General features: G+C 39.0%; 1 protein-coding gene across 5 annotated transcripts in view; it reads left to right on the top strand.

Annotated features, from left to right (window-relative positions):
* Positions 1 to 21,597, top strand: part of TNRC6B (trinucleotide repeat containing 6B) — a 218,175-nt gene that overhangs the window by 164,846 nt on the left and 31,732 nt on the right. For 2 of the 5 annotated variants that reach the window (XM_023762245.1, XM_006098548.3), the window contains 9 exons: positions 202 to 377; positions 1,771 to 1,842; positions 2,910 to 2,955; positions 4,553 to 4,701; positions 5,760 to 5,930; positions 10,180 to 10,305; positions 19,713 to 19,844; positions 20,028 to 20,123; positions 20,301 to 20,481. In XM_023762245.1, coding sequence (XP_023618013.1) covers positions 202 to 377; positions 1,771 to 1,842; positions 2,910 to 2,955; positions 4,553 to 4,701; positions 5,760 to 5,930; positions 10,180 to 10,305; positions 19,713 to 19,844; positions 20,028 to 20,123; positions 20,301 to 20,481 — 1,149 coding nt within the window. Of the gene's footprint in view, positions 1 to 201; positions 378 to 1,770; positions 1,843 to 2,909; positions 2,956 to 4,552; positions 4,702 to 5,681; positions 5,931 to 10,179; positions 10,306 to 19,712; positions 19,845 to 20,027; positions 20,124 to 20,300; positions 20,482 to 21,597 lie in introns of all 5 variants that reach the window. The other 3 variants (XM_023762246.1, XM_023762247.1, XM_023762248.1) reach the window with 3 other exon arrangements.

Below are 21,597 nucleotides of genomic sequence, written 5' to 3'. Positions count from 1 at the left end.
CTGCTCTCTAAAATATAAACAATGTTTGCCTTGTCATATAGATATAGTAGATAAAATTACAGTATGTATTAGCAATGAATGATTTTTGTGGTTTTTGTTACATATATGCTGTATTTACAAGGAATGCTATATTTACAAGGAATGATTATTGTGTCATTTCATATAGCTATCACATACAGTTGATTCCTTCTTTTATTAAAGATTCCAAATCTATGCAAGACGGCTGGGGGGAGAGTGACGGGCCAGTGACAGGAACTCGCCATTCCAGCTGGGAAGAGGAGGAGGATGGAGGAGTCTGGAACACTGCCGGCTCTCAGGGAAGCGCTTCCTCCCACAACTCAGCGAGCTGGGGACAAGGAGGAAAGAAACAAATGAAGGTAGTCTGCTTTAGGAATACTTGAGCTTGCTTATTCATTCTTAGAAGGCAGAGCTGAGAATTTTTTAGTAGAAGTAGGGCAGCTGGAGTCCCTGAGGTCCTAAGTAAGAGAGAAAAATATTTTCTTGGGAACAAATAACTGCTTCCTCTTTACCCCTCATGTTCCTTCCCCACGACTTTGAAACCACGGACCACAGAACTGTTGCTATGGGTAAAATGGAATTTTCAAAGGTAGATTGTTTTTACTTTTAGTTTCTATATTATGATTATTCTTTGGAAGCTTTCAAGGCATATTCTATAAGTGTTTTATGCTATTGCGTTCTAAAGCCAAGGAAGTCCTTAGAGTAAATCCTCATGAATATGTATAGAAACCAAAGTAAGATAGCTTCTGCAGTGGCAATCAGCATAGCTGGTTTTTATCTAATTCAGGAAATTCCAAGGCCCAGAACCCTTCTCCCAACAGTGGCTTTAAATACATTACATTGTTGTGCTGCCATCACCACCTATCCACAAAACTCTTTCTATCTTGCAGAACAAACTCTCTATACCCATTAAACAGTAAGGACCGATTCTCCCCCCCCTCCATTGAGGGGTGTTGTTTTTTTTTTACCTTTAAACATGTACCTGAACTTAAGTACCTTATTACTTTCAAGAATAATAAATTGATAAGACAAATATCGGAACACAAACAGAATTTTTTAACTGTAGAATGTACAAGTGCACAAACCCCCATCGCATCACCCCTACCCCCAGCAAGTCCGTATCATAGTTCCACCTGCTTTCTCCATGGAAGTGAAAGTGGAGCTGGTGATTAGTGTCTTGTTCAGGGGAGAAACTAATTTGACCCATTAAAAAACAAACAAAAAATCATGTCTGCCTTATTTTGCAATAAGACGGTGATGGTGTCTTCTGCTAGACTTCTTTCCCATTGGGGACCCATGTCTTTAATACCGTGAGCAAACAGATGAACATACTACATGGATAACTTTTTCATTGTATCCACATAGAGAATAATGACCAGTTTAATATGGCTTCATGTACTAGCATCAAACATTTTTTTTCTGATACCAACTGGCTTGGATTACAAGGAGATACTAAAAGGGAAGGTACACACATGCAAACATTATAAAATCTGATATTGACTGTATAATTTTCCAGCTACTTTTAATTCAGTGTGACAGAAATAAAATAACAATGAAAACATAGATATATCTAAGCCTTATTACTCTTTTAGACTAATATATGAAATATGAAAATAAACATAATTAAAGAGGAATAATTAGGGTTCAAAAAGGTAAACTCGTGGTTCTGTACTTTCAGTCTGTACTTATGTAATTCAGATATGAAGTTGAAAAAATTATTTGATTTTGAGGTTACATATTTCATTTCTGTAGTGCGCACTAAAAGGAAACAATGATTCGTGGATGAATCCTATTGCCAAACAGTTTTCAAATATGGGATTGCTGGTAAGTTTTATTTTTTCCTATGTGTAATGTATCCCAACTTTTAATTTTATTTTATTTTATTTTTTTTTAAATATATATTTTATTGATTTTTTACAGAGAGGAAGGGAGAGAGAGATAGAGAGTTAGAAACATCGATGAGAGAGAAACATCGACCAGCTGCCTCCTGCACATCGCCTACGGGGGATGTGCCCGCAACCCAGGTACATGCCCTTGACCGGAATCGAACCTGGGACCTTTCAGTCCGCAGGCCGACGCTCTATCCACTGAGCCAAACCGGTTTCAGCTCAACTTTTAATTTTAGTACAAATTTTAAAATCATTGCCACATATAGTACAAAATTACAGATTTTGAAACTGGTTAAACAGTGTTCCTGGTTTGGATTAGATTTGTTTTCTGTTCTCTTATTCTTAATGAAATACTCCAATATTTAAAGGTTATGTGTATGTTTTTAAGTTGTAGTCCTTGTAATTTTTTTTCTTTTTGCAGGTAGGGAAAAAAGAGACCAACACTTAAAATTGATATAGTTTTCCCAACTACTGGATCAGTTTTAAAAGACAACAATAGCAAAATAACTAGAGAGATTATTTTTGATTAATTATGTAGGGAATTCTTGTAGAATTTCTAATTTCTTTTATCTCTTGGGAACATTATGGGGACACCCTGGCCCTGGTTGCCAAAAGACAAATAAATGACTTTGACTTGGCTGCACATTTCCAGATTTGATGACTTGACAAGTCACGAGAAGAAGTTGTCATCATTTGGCTGCCACTTATGAAATTTGATCCTGAGCTGACTTGAACTTGAGGACAGGGGTTTATTTCTACAAGCAGCTGTTTAGCTATTGCTCTGTCCATAGATTAACTGAAGCTAATTCTATGTGAAAATTGAATTTAGGAATATAGGCACCAGCAGCAATCAAAAGTATTTTTGTCTTTATTCTAAGTGTTACTGTCCTTGTGTAGTGCCAGTAGTAAAATGGGACTCTTACATGAATAATACCATTTCTTCTCTGATTCAAACACTTAATTCAAACCTTTAATTTTTCCCTCTTGTTCTGTACCTTTCAGAATCAAACTGAAGATAATCCAAGCAGCAAAATGGATTTGTCTGTAGGTGTGTATCACTCCACTAATATGAATGGAATATTTTTCTTAACGACATCCTGTTGGGATCCCCTGCTCAGTTTGAGTTGGGATGGCTGCAGTTCAGTAGACACGTATTGAACACTTACTCTGTGGAAGGTACTGTGCCAGACACTAGGTAGGGCTTAAAAATTCAGATGACTGCAAGAGCCAAGAAAGTAATGTAAATGAGTGGTGTGTGCCAAGTATAAGAAATCAGGACTTGGAGGCTACTGGTTAGCTGTGGAGAGTGGATGTACCACCTAAAGGAATCAGCCTTGCTCGGCTCTTAGCAGTTGTTGCCATGGAGGAGCTCAGACTCAGACAATAATACTTTTGCCAGATCTTCTGGTTTTTGAAGAGAGGCCAGAAGAAATTCAGATGTATATTGATATCCTGATTTTTAAATATTGGAAGCTAATTCCAGTTTTTAAAAATGCTGTGTGTGGCCAAACAAAATATGTCTGTGGCCCTGCCAGACTCAGCTCTCAGGTTGCCAGTCCTCTCTGCCCTGGGATGTTTCATCATTGACTGACTCTCCCCTTACAAGTGGAGCCGATGCAGGGTCAGCCCTTTGTCTGTGGATCTTCAGAAAGATGCTGCTGCTCACCCTGAGAAACTTAAAAAGAATCAAGCCAAGAAGAAAGCAAAACAGACCTGGATAATAGGGACATAGTCTTTGATCTGTGATATTTTAAATATGAGAATAACTAGGAATAAGCTTCTGGGGCACTGATCATGTCAGTGTACAATAGCAAATTTATAAAGCTGTGAAAGAAAAGTGGAAATAATCATTGCACCTGGGAAGTTACACGGCACAAGTAAAGTGGCACACCATCTCCTGTGTTCAAGTTCTAAATTTTAGAAGCAACAGTTATGCCTCTTTGATCTTTTTATTCCTAACTAGAGGCCCGATGCACGAAATTCATGCAAGAGTAGGCCTTCCTTTCCCCAGCTGCCGGCACCAGCTTCCCTCTGGCACCCGGGACCCGGGCTTCCCTCTGGCCACCAGCAGGCACCCGGGACCCAGACTTCTCTCCGGCCACCGGCAGGCACCCAGGACCCAGGACCTGGGCTTCCCTCTGGCCACTGGCTTTGTCCAAAGGATGTCCGGTCTAATTACATATTATGCTTTTATTGTTATAGATAACTGTGTTTCACAACCCCAATCATTTGTCTCTAACAGATGCTATTATAGCAGCAAGAAACAAATTCTGTCACTGAGGACATTTGAATGTATGAGCAAGACATACTCATCAAACATATCAATAGCCAGAATAAATTTTTTTAAGTAGATTTTTACCAAAAAAAAATCTGACTTAGCCCTAAGGTTGTCTTTCAGTCTTCCATAGAAAACAAACTACAACTGATACATTTTGGGTTTGTTTGTTTGTTTGTGTTGTTATTGTTCTTTTAATTAAACAAAAAGGACCCACGTGTTCCAGGGAGGATCACCAGCAGCCGGAACCATTGAGAGCTCTTTTGGTCTTACACCCAGCACCCCAGGGAGGAGAATGGGGCAGGTCACTCTTGGTCATGAGGGAGGCATTGATTCTTGAAATTTTTACTCTTTCTGTGGTACCTTTCAGGGAGCCTTACAGATAAAAAATTTGATGTGGACAAGCGAGCAATGAATCTCGGGGATTTTAATGATATCATGAGGAAGGATCGATCTGGGTTCCGTCCACCTAATTCCAAAGACATGGGAACCACAGATAGTGGGCCTTATTTTGAGAAGGTGAGTTGAATCCTTTATTTAAGATAATTTATGAGAACCACTTTGGTTTCTTTTTGTCTTTTGATAATTCCAGGAGGAAGCATAGAATTACTGAACTAAATTAATGAATAAAACATAAACATCATCTGATTTAAATGGTGACATGAAAACAGTTGATGTCAACTGGTGATTATGCAGGAGCTAGAACCATCAGTCTTTAGGTATCGATATGAGCATTGTGAAGAAGGTCTAAGTTTTAAAAAGTGTATGAAGTTTGGAGAAGAGAAATTGTCTAATTATACATAATGGGGGAAATGAAAACATGTAGAAGAAATTTTAGAGACATTCCTGAATTATTTTTTCTGCTACTTTTTGTGCAGTTGAAAATTAAATTTCAATATCTTATGCAAATAGTCTGTATCTCCGAAAGCCTTGCCTTCTAGCTGTCACGATGACCCAAAACTTTCTCCTTTGCTATTTCTAAGTGTTCTTTGCTGATCTTTTTTCATTTCTTTAGTGATCTATTTAGTTACAGTGGTGTAATTTCAAATTCTTAACTACCTGATTTAAACAAATCATGAATACCTATTTGCTTTGATTTTTAACATTTCTAATGGAGGAGCTTATTCCTGAATTCAGAATACCAGCTTGCAGTGTTCATGGTCTTCAGAAAGCAGTTAAAACCAACATTTTTAGATTTGGCACATTTTTGACACCTTGATGCTGGCCCAGACACCACAATATTCACAAGAAGATTTAATCTGGCTTCTATTTCTGCCGCTGCAAAGACTAATCAATATTAGATGCATAAAAATAAAGTGTCTGGCAATTTCTGTCTTAGTGCAATGGACAGAATGTGTTACTAACTTAGAGGATAAGAAAAATTTATATCCAAGAAGATGACAGATGGTGTCTGTTGGGCAAAGTGTGATGATTATATTATCAGATCCAAATTCTGTCCTTGTTTATTGCTAATACACTCTAACATTGTTTATTCCTAGTGTTTTCTCTCTTTTCCCTTCTTGCATTCTGTTGCTTCACTAACCAACCCTGGTGATTGGCTAACTACTACTTTTCAGCTGACTTTGCCTTTCTCCAATCAAGATGGGTGCCTTGGGGATGAGGCTCCCTGCTCTCCCTTCTCCCCTTCTCCCAGCTACAAGCTGTCTCCCTCTGGTTCCACACTACCCAACGTCAGCCTTGGAGCAATCGGCACAGGGCTCAACCCCCAAAACTTCGCTGCTAGACAAGTAAGGAGGCCTCTCAAATTTATAACTGCTTGACTGTGGCCTCGCCTTGGCCCTGGTCTGAAGTTTATTGCATCATTTGTCTGTCTTGGGAAATTTGTTGATTACTGAATGCACAGAATGATATTAAATATAGGCTTTAGATCTTTCAGCCCATAGAACCCATCTCTCTTCATGTTTCTCAACTTGGATTTTATTTTAAATCTGTTTCTTTTGTCTTCTCATCCCTTGCTCTCTAGTCAACTAATAAGTGCCTAAGGAAAATGTTAAAGAGGCTACATAGGTGACTTATATCATCTAATTTAGCAACATATTTGCCATTTTCAACATTAGATTAAATGTCAAGTACTAATACTTTTAAGGTATTTTCAATTTAATAAAACTGCTAATTGAGGGCTATCGCATCTTAAAATCTAATATCTTTAAAGTGTGAAATATAATAATTACCCAGAGAAAGTTAACTTTATTAGATAACTAAGCTTTGATAAGATGATGCTGCTCAGGCGTGGCAGTGTTTTCTTCAGCCTGGAGCAGCCCCTTTCCTAGGGTCTGATCTGTGAGTCTCTGGGGAAGGGCATGCCATAGAAACAAGACGGGCAAGGCTGGCAGGGTGATGTCCACTTGCTTTCGCAGGACTGAGGGGACGCAGCAGGCCTTTGTCTGTCACCCCGCAGGATCTCTGTTGCAGTTTCTGTTGAGAAAACCAGGAATTTGGAGACACTTCCTTTATGACAGTGACTCCACGATGATATTTTCCTAGTCGTAGTTCTGTGATTTTCACCTCAGGATGTCAGGAAAGGACATTGAATTTTTAGTTGCATTCATTTTATCTCCACATGACTTTTCACATATAAAGAATGCTATAAAACATCTCTTATACCATAGTCCTCACAATGCACATAGTTCTTTCATATGCTCTTTAGTTACTGCCTTAGCATATTTTAAAAAATGGATATTACATCCATGTGTTCATATTGGTTACAGCACATTTTTAATGGATTATACTATATCCATGTGTTCAGATTGGTTATCTCTAGATTGGGAGTTACAGGTAATTTTTTTTCCTTTATATTTCACTGTTTCTCTTAATGTTTCCACAGAGGATATGGATATGTACTACTAATATTAACATAGAAGAACAATTATATCAGTGTTTTGGGGGGGGCCCTTTTGTCTCCAGTCGAGGTATAGAAAATATAAAGTAGTCAAAACACTCTTTGTTAATTATAATTATGAACATGCTTCCAGGGTCACATGATAATCAAATGCTGTTATACATAAACATTAGTGTAACAGGCCAGCCAACCCAGCTGTGCCCTGGACTCTGTGAAAAGGTCATTCCTCGTTGTCCTGTTGATCTGTGGAATGCTGCAAAGTCCATCGTGAGCCAGGTCGATACACGCACTCTATCCAAATGTGGTCATGGTTTTTTCATGGTGTTTTTTAAAAACAGACTTAAAATGTGAGGTGTGTTTTTTTTCAAATCACATAAGATTTCAATGAGCTTGGTAACTCTTTTTAATGTATGTACCTTTGTATGTTAAACACTGTAGTTGTGGCAAATTTCACCAATACTTATGAGGACTCAGGTCATCATAAAAGCCTCACATATCACAGTAAAGTTTTAGAGAGCCAGATAAATTATCATTAACGTGTACATTTTAGTGACCATTTTCCTAATTTCTAAAAGACTCGGCCTGTATGATTGCCACTAAGTACATTGTTGTGCACAATAGCTACTTCTGGGCCAAGAAAATGACTACATTTCATATAAAAAAATACAGAAGAAAAAAATAGAGAAGGTATTTTTTTTGATAGAATACTGTTGACTTCTCTATCATAGTGACCACATCAGATACATCAAACTGCTTGGTGTAGCTTTAGAGACATTTGATAATGAAAACCTAAAATCTTTGGTGGAAGTGGGGTAGAATCTGTCTACTAGGCATAGGAAAGGAGGGCTTGATTTTATAAAAGCTAAAAATAGCAAGTTCCTTTATTTTTAATGTATTTTTATTGATTTCAGCGAGGAAGGGAGAGGGAGAGATAGAAATATCAATGATAAGAAAGAATCATTGATCGGCTGCCTCCTGCACACCCCTACTCTGGGGATCGAGCCCACAACCCGTGCATATGCCCTTGACCGGAATCGAACCCGGAACCATTCAGTCCGCAGGTCCGACACTCTATCCACTGAACCAAGCCAGCAAATTCCTTTTAATACTTCTTACCAAAGAGATTAAAATTAAAAATGATCCTCACAAAGCAGCTTTGGACTTGTTAAAACATGGAATATGGCAAGGACTTTAGCTACCAGAAACGCCACCATTCGAGGACCAGTCCATACGAATAATTAACATGTAATACAAGATTATTAGTTTGATAGTAAAGTGTCAGTGAGAACAGTCTTAGCAAAATATTCCTTAGACCAGCGATCGCCAACCTTTCGGACCTCACAGACCACCAGTGGTCCACGGACCATCAGTTGGCGACCACTGCTAGACCACTCGGCACCTTAGATCACTCAGCCATCCTGACCTTGCAGAATATTCTTAGCAAAATAAATGCTTCCTGTTTTTCTAGGAATGATTATTAGCTAAGCTGTTGACTACTATCATGGCCACAGAAAAGTTAGAGCTGAGTCATTTCACCTTAGGGTGACACTTTGATAGTAAGGCAGGAGAAAAAGAGAGATTCAAGTTTTTAGAATTAGTATTTTCTTGTTTAAACAGTTCTTTGGGAGATTTAAATTTTATGGTGAATCTTTGATTTTCTTTTTAGGTAGACAGATTTTTTATTGCCATTTCTACTTTATGTTCATAATCATTTTATTTTCAGTGCTTTCAAGTTTATTAATTTCCCTGCAGCATTCCCTTAATCTTTTTTAAATCATTAAGCCATTAAAATGTCTTTAGTATTCTATAACTTAATGCCATTACGAAATTTTTTAAAATACCTTATCCCCATGATTCCAGGGATAAGATGATGGTGGTTCCTTCGGTTCATTGTACACATGCTTGATATATGTGTATAGCTGTCTTCACTGACAGTGCTCAGTGGGCCGTCTTCAAGTAGACGAAATTGGTGGGTCATGGATGTTTGCAAATGATGTGCTCATCCTACAGACCAGGGCTTTATTGAGCTTTGGGAATACAAAGAAGGACATGTGGTGGGAAGACCAAATGGAAAATAACTAAAATGAAATTTGATGATGGACATTATCAGAGAGTTTTAAAGTGTTTTGAGAACATAGAGGTGGGCTTAGTTAATTTGAATGTGAAATGAGGAAGGTTTTGAGGAAAACTTTCTTAGGACAACCCCTGAGCTGGGCCTTGAAGAGGCCAAGTGAAGGTGGTGTAGAAAACTGCCTCAGTCAGAGGGAACACAGTATCAGGTATGGTGTGTGGTGTCTTTGCTGAAGGACTTTTCTCAAGAAGAAAGGGCCATACAGCCCCCCTTTCTGTAGCTTTTTGGAATAGTCTAAAAGTGCTCCAGTGAGTTGGTCCTCCAGAAACCAGGCAGTTATGTTTGTTTATTAACTACACTAATAGTCGTACATTTGAATGGGAAGTTACAGGTGAGTAATGTTCGTTTTGGTGTCCCTGTAAAGATTTTTCTCTTTTCCCCATTCTTTTCATCTCGCTCTGTGATTGATTCAGATCTCCTCATCTAGCAAAGAAGGGACCAAGCAGACCCAAGACAGGGAAGGGTATTCATATCTGGAGTAGGGTTCTCATAGAGCTGGGCTCATAACTGGTTGGCACTGACTTTATGATTGAACTAACCAGAGAGCTAATATCATGTGTTGTTTCACAGTAATATTATTCATAAGCCTGCATTTTTACTCAGTTGCCTTTCAAGATGGATCTCAGTTAATAAGGCTTGAGAATAAATATGGTAAACCCAATCTTAAAGAAAGTTGAAATAAATCTTATATGGCCTGTGCCTTTCAATACATACATACATAAATAAATAAATAAATAAATAAATAAGTGCCTTTTCTAACATTTGACTAAATTTAACCCTTTTGGTTTATAGAGTTAATCAGATTACAGGGGTGGTAATAATATGGCCATGATTGAATTTGAATAATATTCCTGAGCATTACAAGATCAGGACTTTTCAGGTATAAAATTCTGTGAGTCAATGGAAAATAAGATGCAATTCTTCTGAGGGATGGAAAATCTGGACTGTTTCTTATTTGCATTTTCTTATATTAACAAAAAGCCTTACTGTTGCATTATGTTTGCAGGGTGGCAATCATGGTTTGTTTGGAAATAGCACAGCACAATCGAGAGGTATGCACACACCAGTGCAGCCACTAAATTCTTCTCCTAGTCTCCGGGCGCAAGTGCCTCCCCAGTTTATTTCCCCCCAGGTAAGCAATTGTTTGTTTCCACAATTCATAAGTAAATCCCATTCAGGTGGTTGACTGGTTTTGTGGGCATAAAGGGAATAATAGTAGTCTTAAATTTGAAAAATCCAAATGCCAAAGATCAAGATTTTTAAAACAAAATATCAAATCTTACTTTTTTATTGTATTGTGCATACAAAGTAGATGTTTTTGCATGAAAAGCATTATGGTTATATTCCTTTACATCATATATTTTTCTAATACTGTATTGGTTTTTTAATTGTATATGATTAAAACTGCTTTATAAATTCTGTTGTGTCAGTATTCAGAAATTAGTTGCCCTCAAAGATTTACCCACAGATAAACCAGAAAATTGCCAGATTCTGATTTTTCTAAAAAGTTTTGAGGAGCTATCTGCTAAAATACAGACTAGGTACTCTGGGGGGAGTTTTAGAACCAAAGAAGTCGCAGAGACTTGTTCATGGAGCAGCTCTGTAAGACAGTCTCTGGGAACCGTGGGAACGTTTTAGGTCCATTTCTTAATAGGAGATATGGAATAAGTTTTTGGGGGGTACAGGTGAGAGATTTGTGCCAATCTACCACATACTGTCCCTCATACCTGTCAGGAGCAAGTAAAAGCTGATAAGCTTGTGTAAGGGTTCAGTGTGTGACCTTAGTCTCCCTAGAATGTTACTTTAATGAACTAAGTTAGAGCAAGAGCTTTGAGTCCCATCCTACAAAAGGGGGTGAGGCAATTACTAGATCCAGCAAACTGGTTGTAAAAGGTCGGATTTTGTTTAGTTTTTTGAAATGTCTTTTAAGACAAAAGCTTAAGATGTTTATTTGAAACCATATCTATAGATTTCAAATCCTGTTTTTGACATTAAGTCTGTATCTGTCTTAGTAGAGGAAGAAATGAGTGTCTCTCATTCCCTTTGTGCTCTCTACGTTCCAGTCATACTTCATGTCGCATATAGTGGTGTGTCCTCCAGACAGATCTGTTCCTGACTTCCCCAGTACTTGCAGTGGCAGTGTCTTAATCCTTGGAGCACTTTCTACTAGTATGCCTTAGTGTCGGATCAGCAGTCATTCATGGTTATTGAATATCTGCAGTGTGCTAGGTAGTGTGTTGACAATGCACATCTCTGCCTCCTGGAGTTGAAGGGTAGGCAGAAAGTGTGATAAATGTTGTATAGAAATGCTTAACAGAGTTTGGGGAGCTGGACAAGGCCTCACACTAGCAGTGACATTTAAGCTGGTTCTTGAAGCATGAGTCACAGTTTGCTGGGCACAGCCAGATTAATGGAGCTTTCTAGGCAGCAGAAGCAGCTTGTATAAAAGACAGTAATATCTGGAAGAAAATGGCACGTTCAGGGAAATGCATTTAATTTGAGTGATTAGTTTGAGCTTGTAGAAGCATATAGTTGCTGTCTAGAGTAGAATAGGAAGAAGCTAGTCAGGAAGTTTGGGACCAAATTTGGAAAAACTTTGCCTTGCTAAGGAGTTTGGACTTTGTCCTTTGGTCTGCATGGTTTATAACCATTATTTGGGCTATTACTTAAAAAATATTTGAGTTCCTAGGTCTCCCCCAGGATACTGAGACAGAATCTTGGGTATTGGAGCCTATTTACCCCCAGGTGATTTTGATGTGTACCCTAAAGTTTGGCTGCTACTGCTATAGATCAGATACTATAGGGCAAGATTTTTTTAGCTGAGTGACAGTGTAGGAAAATTTATGTTTTAGAAAGATAACACTGACAGTAACATAGAGGACATGCTTGAATAGCAGAATTATTAGAGCAAAGGAGATCAGTCACGAGGCTAGTCCAGGAGTTCAATGGCAGTGGGAATCCAGACCTTCTTGTGAAGGTCACCAAGGATCTTTGTGTTGTGGAATACAATGGTCTATTCTCTCGCTTCTTCTTACTAAGTGTATCAGCAGCATTTGACACTGTCGGTCACTCCCTCTTTTTTTTTTTAAACTGTTAAATTGTTTATTTTTATTATAATTTCTTATTTATCTCTTGTCTTATTTTCCAAAATAATAAATAGCAAGTAAACATTTACTCTCTGTCCAGTCACAATAAAAATTGCCTTTATTTCTCATTACCATCTTTGCTCACTCTTTAACAGAAATAATATTCTGTGCTCTAAATTTAATACAATGTCCTGATGTACCTCACCTGACATCAGGCATGAAATAAGTAGGTAGCAATAGCCAGAGATACTTTTCTCTGGGGAATATTCAGTGTTATTAAGGAAAGAAGGGCATAGCACTTTGTACTAAGGACTCAACCAAGTATGTTTTCTAGCAAAAAGGGGCTTAACTTAGGAAGCCATTTTTATTTGTATTTTAAATCATTTTTTATTTTTCAATTACAGTTGACATACAATATTATATTAGTTTTAGGTGTACACCCCAGTGATTAGACATTATATAACTTACTAAGTGATCATCCCAATAGATCTTGTGCCCATCTGACACCATACATAGTTATTAGAATATTATTGACTACTAGAGACCCGATGCACAAAATTCATGCAAGGGGCTTGGCCCCGCTGCCATGATGGCTGCTTTGGTCCCCACCCACTGCGGCAGCTGCCTCTGCCTCTGCCCCTGCTGCCGCCACAGCTTCGTCTAGAGGTCGTCAGGTTAATTAGCATATTATGCTTTTATTATTATAGATAGATATTCCCTATGCTGTACTTTACATTCCCATGACTGTTCTGTTACTTCCAGTTTGTATCGCTTATTCCCTTCACCCTTCACACCCAATTCCCTTTCCTCCCCCAAATCGTTTTCTGTATCTATAAGTCTGTTTCTGTTCTGCTTGTTCATTTGTTTTTTAGATTCGATTGTTGATAGATATGTACTTGTTGCCATTGTATTGTTTATACCTTTATCTTTTTTCTTCTTCCTACAGAAGACCCTTTAACATTTCATGTACTATTGGTTTGGTGGTAATGAACTTCTTTAGCTGTTTTGTGTGTGTGTTTTTGCGGGGGGGGGGGGGGGGGTTGCAAATCCCTTCTGTCCTGCAAAGTTTCTGTTGAAAAATCAACTGACAGTCTAATGGGAGCTCCCTTGTAGGTAACTAACTGCTTTTCTCTTGCTGCTTTTAAGATTCTCTCTTTGTCTTTAACCTATGTATTTTAATTATGATGTGTCTTGGTGTGGGCCTCTTTGGGTTCATCTTGTTCTAAGTTCATTTACTAAGTTCATTGAGCATCCTTATAACCAATGTTTTAAACTCTGCATCTAATACATTGCTTGTCTCTATTTTTATTTAGTTCTTTTTCTGGAGTTTTGTTCTGTTCTTCCTTTTGGGACATGTTTCTTTGTCTCCTCATTCTGGCAGCTTCCCTGTGTTTGTTTCTATGTATTCAGTAGAGCTGCTACACTTCCTGGGCTTGGTAAAGTGGCCTAATGTTGTAGGTGTCCTGTAGGGTCCAGTAGCACAGCCTCCCTGTCATCTGAGCTGAGCACTCCCAAGTTCTCCCCCCTACCCCCCACCGTGTGGGCTTTGTACACCCTCCTATTGTAGTTGAGCCTTGATTGCTGTTGGCACATCAATGGGATCATCTGTGCAAGAGCCCACCCCACAGAGCAGGACTTACTTCAGCGGGGCTCTGGTGCCTGCTGAGTTCACCCCTTGAGTGTCGCTGTGGAGGTGGTTGGGTGGTGGTGCTTCATCATGTTCTGAAGCTTTTCCCCAGATACTATGGATCTGGGGCCTCCCAGAAGGTATAAGCCAAGGTTATCCACCACCTATATTCTGCCAGGGCTGCCTGGCATGAGCTACAAAGTGATCTGCAGATGGCTGCTACCTGTGCTGGACTTGGAGGTACCCAGTAAAGGCCAAGCTGCAAACCAAGGCTTGCTGCCCTAGTGCCAGGCTTGGGGCCACTTAAGAGGTATGGGGCACGCTAAAGTGAGATGCTGCTTGTTTGAGAGATTTTAGGAAAGTCTGAAGCATGAGCCAAGACAGGCCATTCAAATGCAAAAGCCACTGGAAATAGCTTGGATGGGCCCAGCAAATTGGTGGGGTGGCATCTCAGGGAATCACCAGGGCAGAGAAAACAGTGTTAGCCAGGTTGAAGGAGGCTCAGATATGGCACCTACCTACTGGCTCTTTGGGGGAAGGGCTTGGAAAGAGAACAGTGGCCTCTGCCAGCATTTCTGTCTGGGAGAAAGCTGCCTTACCAGCCCTCTCCTAATACCAGACACTTCATTTCCTCCCCGTATATTCCTGGTGCCTTCCAAGTTGCTGCCCCAGTGCTGGAACTCAGAGCACTCCTTCCTTTTTTGAAACACTTAATTCTTTGGCTTTCAGACTCCTTCTATATTGGTTCTCCAGCTACCTCTTCTCCATCTCCTTTATAAGTTTCTTCTAACTCTTTAACCTTTAAATATCAGAGTGCCCCTTTCTCAAACTTCAAACCTCCTTTCCCCATCTACAGTGACTTCTAGGTGATCTCACCCAGTGGAATGGCTTGAAATACTTAGAATTCCAAAATTGTGTCTTCAGCCTAGATCGCTCTTCTTAACTCCACAGACTTCTGGGGATCTCTACTAGGATGCCTTTGGCATCTCAGATTAACATGTCCAAAACAGAGCTGACTTCATCCTACACTCCCCTCAAAAACATTCTCTTCCTCCAAGTAAATGGCACTCTCATTCTGCAAGTGTTCAGGTCACAGACCTGAGATCTAATTGTGCATCTTCTCACAGTCCATATCCAGTCTGTCAACAAATCATTCCTTCACAACTATATCCAGAATCTGACCATTTCTTACCACTTCCTCTAATATGACCCATGGCCAAGCCACTGCCATTTCTCTCCTAGAAATGGCCTCCTGACTTCTAAAACTGTGCTATGTGATGCAGCCATTAGCCACCTGAGCACTTGAAATGTGACTGAATGCAAGAACTAAATTTTTAATTTTAATTAATTTAAATAGCCACAACTAGTATATGAACAGTACAGATAAAAACATTTATATCAATGTAGAAAGTTAAGGTAAATCAAGTTACTACTTTACTGGGTATCAATCCTCTTATCACTCTCTCTCACTGAGAACACAAAGCCAACTCTTAACTGGGGTCTTTGAGGCTCTTGGTGGTATCCCCACCTCTACCTGCCACTCTCCCATTTGTTCAGGCCTCTCCTGCCAACAGGCCCCAGCACACTGAGCGTGTTCCTGGATCGATCTCCCAGATTGCCACGTGACTTCATCTTTATTTCCTTTGGCTCTACGCTCCAATGCCCCCTTATCAGAGAGGCTTTGTACAGTACACCACCACCCACTGTTCCTCTCCCTCCTCTGAGCATGGATTTTGAGCTCAGTAAATTTATGTCAAATCATGGGAAGATGCATTTCTAAATGATTTAGAAAATGGAATTGTTAGGAAAGCACAGTTAAATTCATCTAAGAGACTTAGATAAGGCTGCAAATTTCGTTATGACCAAAGTATCTGTTCTACTTGGAAAATAAAAATACTTGTGTTCTCCTACATTTTTGAAATTTGTTTATTTAGCAAAATGTGATTAACATAGGGGCAGTCAGTATTTAATGTACACATAGAAAGAAGACATTGAAACTAATCTTTAAGATTTGTTACTACAAATGTTCCCAGCCTTGGGTTTTTCTACCTTACTCAAATATTCAGAAAGTAACATATTCTAGCAAGCTTTTGTCTTGCTTTTAAATTGCTGTCATTTTGTACCTGCAGTGCTTCGTTAACTGCCATATTGGCTCCAACTAGATCTTCACTTTCTCCAACCCAGCTGGAAATTGATGGCTTTTAAGCCCGAGTAATTAACTCCCTGCTATGGGAATGTGCAAACCTGCACTTTAATTACTCTGCAACCCAGGTACAAATAGCCATTTGCCAGGAGCTAGTCATGCTTCTCTCTGGTCCTTCTGTATCATCAGAGAAGGACTATACATGTGCAATCTGAAGAAGGGAAAGGTTGAGCAAAGCTAGATAGGAAATCCTCAAAGTGTAACTGTTATAGTCCTTGTAACTGTCAACTTGTGAAACCTATGAGATGCTGGCATTTAAATTAAATTATAAAATGATCTTGTGTTAGTGTTTCTTTACTTTGTAGTCTTTGTGCATGTCCACCCTTAAACAATCTATTGTTTCATTTTGCCTTTTTTGCACTTTATGTAATGAAGCCATACAGTATATAGCTTTCTCTATTTTACTTGGCAATGTTTCTGAGATTTTCCCATGTTGATTTGGGCAGTTGCAGTTCATATAGTATTTCATTGCATGAATACACCATCACATATTTACCAATTCTACTACCAGTAGATATTTGGGCTGTTTCCAGATTTTTGCTATTGTGGGCAGTGCTGTTATGGATATTCTTACATTTCTCTCCTAGGATGAATTTCTCTAGGTTACTGCTATGTAACATAGGCATGTTTTTTTGGAATGGTAGTTTCTTTTGCTAATTTTGAGTATTAGGAATAGTAAGGGGAGGAAATAATAGACTCCTGGCAAGGGAAGGCATACATTCTCAAGAGAAATGCGTTTATCAGGAGACTAGCTGATTTGTTCAGTAGAGCTTTTAAAACTGAATGAAGGAGTGGGGAGAAATGAAAGTTCAGACAATGGCTTTTTATTTTGGAGGCCAGTAGATTGGGAAACAAGTGGAGGGGATTTCCCATGAATCATAGAAAAAAGCATTGGAAAAGAAGTTAGAAACAGTGGTCTAGAATAGCACTGTCCAATAGAAATATAAATGAGCCACATAATGTAATGTGAAGTTTTTAGTAGCCACATTTAGCCCTTTGCACTCCGAACCATTCTGGACATTGGCTACCAGCTACTCGATGCTACTTTGCGGCGGAAACGTGCATTTACAGACCCTCGTATTATTTAGTATAATTTTGGAACCAAGTAACGTATTATAATGATATTGGACTTATATGAATTGGGTGACATCAAGGAATGTATATTTGCAAAAAAAACAATATTTTATTGTTTATAATTTTGTACAGTATGATAAGTTTTGTAACACTCCCCAATATGCATTGCAGGCTGATTAGTGCATGTTTGACAGTAATAAGTGGTTTGACGCCTGCCACCAGGTGTTTTCCTGTTAGAACACACAATGCAGTCCCGTTTTCTTTGTCCCACATCGGGAATATGTAGTTTATTGTTTAATCCGACACAAAACCCGCTGACATTTCTTGTATATATCTTAGTAATTTTACGATATTTTGATTTAATTTCTTGTGCCATTTCAAGATAAAACTTCAGGGAAACATGCATGTCTCAAAAAGTTGCGTTGAAATAACTCAATTCCCCGTAATCACTAATAAACTGCAATGTCCACTGACAGGGGACATCCAAGTGATATGCTAGAATTCCGATGTCCCCTGAGAGGGGACAGCGGAGTGCAAAGGGTTAAAAAGATGAAAAGAGCCCCGGCCAAGTGGCTCAGTTGGTTGTCACCCATCCCATATACCAAAATGGTTGCGGGTCCCAGTCAGAGCACATACCTCCTACATTGTGGGTTCAAACCCTGGTTGGAGTGCATTTGGGAATCAACCAATTGATGTTTCTCTCCAACGTCAACGTTTCTCTCTCACCACCACCACCCCCACCTCTCTCTCCCTACGCCTCTCTCCAAAATCAATAAAAACATTTGTTTAAAAAAAGAATCATAGCTTGCTAACAAGTTTTGATTTAACTCATTTCCTTCTTTGATTGGTAAAAAAAAATATATCTTGGATTATAAGAACGATACAGTTGTATCTCTGTTTTGACAAGCCAATTGACAAGCTATCTCTTTGTTCAGACAAGGTGGGAAAATGTAGGCTAAATGCTGAAACAGTTGTGTGGATTAGTAAATGACTGACTGACACTATTCCCAAGCTGATCGGTTTCAGGTCGGAAAGGAGTTTTTATTGGCAGTTTTTATTACTAGATTATCCTTAGCTCTGTCAAGTTCAACATTCTCATCGATGATCAGATGGAGAAACAAAAACTGGGAATAAGTAGAATAATAAGGCAGAAAAGAATTTGATGGAGTGACTGTTAATAAGTTAAACTATAGTGTTCACTTAATAGATATTTATCAAGCATCTACTATGTGCCATGCACATAAAGATAAATGTAAGGTCCTACGATCAAAGCATAAATTAATAAAATTTTAAAACCCAGCTGCTTAAATATTATATAGGGGAGCAAAACATTTTAAAATATTGTAATTTTTATTTTTAAATATTGAGATTTTAATTGACAATAAGCTTAGTATATGAATTGGGAGTTCTGATGCAATCATCAGAGAAACTGAGACCTTAGGCATCAATAACAAAAGCATGGCTTTTAACAGAAGGGTTAGTGGTGGCCAGGTCTACTCAGTACTAGACTATTCTAGAAAATGGCTTTCTGTTCTGGGCTCTGCATTGAGAAATTGAATGAGATTCAGGTGGAAAAAAAACAAAACATATTTAGCCTAAAGATGAGACACAAGAGAACTGTAATCATTGTCTCCAGACATTGAAAAACCATCCTGAGAAATAAGAGCATTTATGGGGTGCATTTTAAGCATTTGACATGGATTGACTCATAAAATTCTCAAGCAATCACTGAAGTTAACATTATTATTCCAATTTGGGAGGTAAGGAAAATGAAGCTCAGAAAGGTTAAATAAGTAACTTTCCCTGAGTCACACGCCTAAGAAATGGCAGACCTGTGCAGTCTGCCTCCAGAACTAAATAAACTCCTGACCAGTGTGCTTCTTGCCACTCCTGGAAGAGGGATTAAGTTTGTTGTCCTTGGCACCAGCTGATTCAGTGGGTTCAGTGAAAGACGTGCAGAGAAACTCAGCTCAGGTCAGATAAAACATCTTCAATGAGCAGTCGGAATACGGGAGGGAGTCCTGTGTCTGCCCCTGGAGGTCCTGCAGCCTAGCCTAGCTCACTCCTGACAACCATGGAGAAGGAACCAGCTGAGCCAGTGTCTCTTGTTTATAAGTTGATGTATTTTTTAATTTGTATAACAAATACTTTCTTTTAAGCATTTATTTAGTAGCTTTATACGGCTTGATATATTGTGTTTTATGGCACATTTTGAGTAATAATTTCTCAGACAAACGTCATATTGTCATTAAAATTTCCTGATCTTGCCAATGTTTTCCTGATTGTAAAGTTCATCATTTTTATTGTAAAAAAATTAGAAAATCTAATAAAAGAATTTAAAAGCTCATACACTATCACCACTCAGAGATAACTTATCATTATTAACTCTTTGATGTAACTTTCCCAATCATGTAATGTTTTTCAAGGAAAAAATTGACTCTTGTTTTAGGTCTATTAAGATTATTTCCACACAAGAATAATTTATTTTGATAAATTCTGGCAGTTCATCTTTTTTGTTCACTTTATTTTGTTTTTATTTTTCTGGCTAGGTTTCTGCCTCAGTGCTCAAGCAGTTTCCCAACAGTGGCCTGAATCCAGGTCTTTTCAATGTGGGGCCCCAGTTATCTCCTCAACAAATTGCCATGCTGAGCCAGCTTCCACAGATTCCCCAGTTTCAGTTGGTAAGTAGCAGATTTTCCTCCCATAACTAAAATGGTTATGTACTTTTTCTTTAACTTGATTTGCTTCATTTTATGTGCGCTCACCTGGGGGTAAAAATGACCAATAGACCAAGAACTTGGTGGCACTTTCCTCGTGGACACTTGACTCAGGAAGCTTAGGGCCTCTCTCTTTCTTCCCTGTAGGCATGTCAGCTTCTCTTGCAGCAGCAGCAACAGCAGCAGTTGTTACAGAACCAGAGAAAGATTTCTCAAGCTGTGCGCCAGCAGCAAGAGCAGCAGGTACATGGGATTGCAAGGGTCCCTCTCTAGTGCTCTTTGTAAGGAGTGCATTTCTACGAAACCTCTTTGATAGCAAAAACAAACCATATGCAATCTTTTCCTGTGAAGTTCGGGATGTTGCCTTACCGTGTGTCTGTTTTCCCTTGGGCCTCCTTGCTCTGGACTGCCCGCCTCCAGCTGGCTCGAATGGTGAGTGCACTGCAGCAGCAGCAGCAGCAGCAGAGGCAGCCGAGCATGAAGCATTCACCGTCTCATCCCGTCGGGCCCAAGCCACATCTGGACAACATGGTACCCAACACTCTGAATGTGGGGCTCCCAGACCTTCAAACCAAAGGGCCAATACCTGGATATGGTTCCGGTAAGTTGTTAGTAATGAGAATTACCTTTTTTTAAGCCTATGGTAAGGATTGAACCTACATTACCCTCTGTTTTCATAACAGCCATACAAAGTGTATATAGTCTTATCCCTGTCTTGCAGATGAGAGGTATCTGAGTTATCAGCATCTGAGAGTTTCTATAGGTTTCAGAAGCTTACCATACAATGAATAAATAGCAAAGACAGGGCTCCAACTTCTGACTGAAAAGCAGTCTTTTTAGATGGATGAATGGCAGTCTGCTTCCCCAGAAGTAGGAATTTTTAAAAACTGGTTCAAATGTTTGTATATGCTGTGAGTGCTACAGGTACCTGAGGTTATAACATTTTAAAATATATACAAGTTGAGATGTTTAACTTGACCGATAAAATTACCTTCTCTTGAAAAAATAGAGAACTAAAATTAAATTTATAAGGCAAACTGATAAAATTCTTCTGATATTTGTATTTCATCTGATTTAAATAGAATTAGCACAAGTAAGGTTACACCTTTGACATTCATAAAGAATTTCTTGGCAGGCAAATCATAGCTCTTTCAGAACTGAGGAACATGTTGTAAGCAGAATCCAATCAGTGAGGCAACAGTTATTTAAAAATAAATTTTAAAAATTAAAAACGTACCACACCACAGCAGGTTTCTTCTCAGATTCACAGTTAGATTTTATTTTGGTAAAGAAGGTACTCTACTGTGCAAACTCAAAGCAAGAAAACCTAAAATCCATGCTCCTAGTTGGCAGAGTGACCCTGGACAATGACCTTGCTCTCTGTGCTCTAGTTCTGTGAGGCACCTACTTATATATGTTTTTATTTCTTTCAGAAAGAGGAAGGGAGAGGGAGAGAGAGATAGAAACATCAGTGATGAGAGAGAATTATCTATTGGCTGCCTCCTGCACACCCCCTACTGGGGATCCAGCCTAGGTGTGTGCCCTGGGTTGACGCTCAACTACTAGCAACACTGGCCAGGCTCAGTTATACTCTTTCTTAAAAATGACCTGAGAACTGACTTAAATTCAATATATCCCTTCTACCACTTGACACAGAAGGGCTGACTCCCCACCATCCCATATCTTGCTCATCTGTGTATCGAACACCAGGGTACCA

The sequence above is a fragment of the Myotis lucifugus genome, unplaced genomic scaffold (genome assembly GCF_000147115.1).
Source record: "Myotis lucifugus unplaced genomic scaffold, Myoluc2.0 scaffold_239, whole genome shotgun sequence".
NCBI lineage: Eukaryota > Metazoa > Chordata > Mammalia > Chiroptera > Vespertilionidae > Myotis > Myotis lucifugus.
This window is presented reverse-complemented; position numbering and strand designations above follow the sequence as displayed.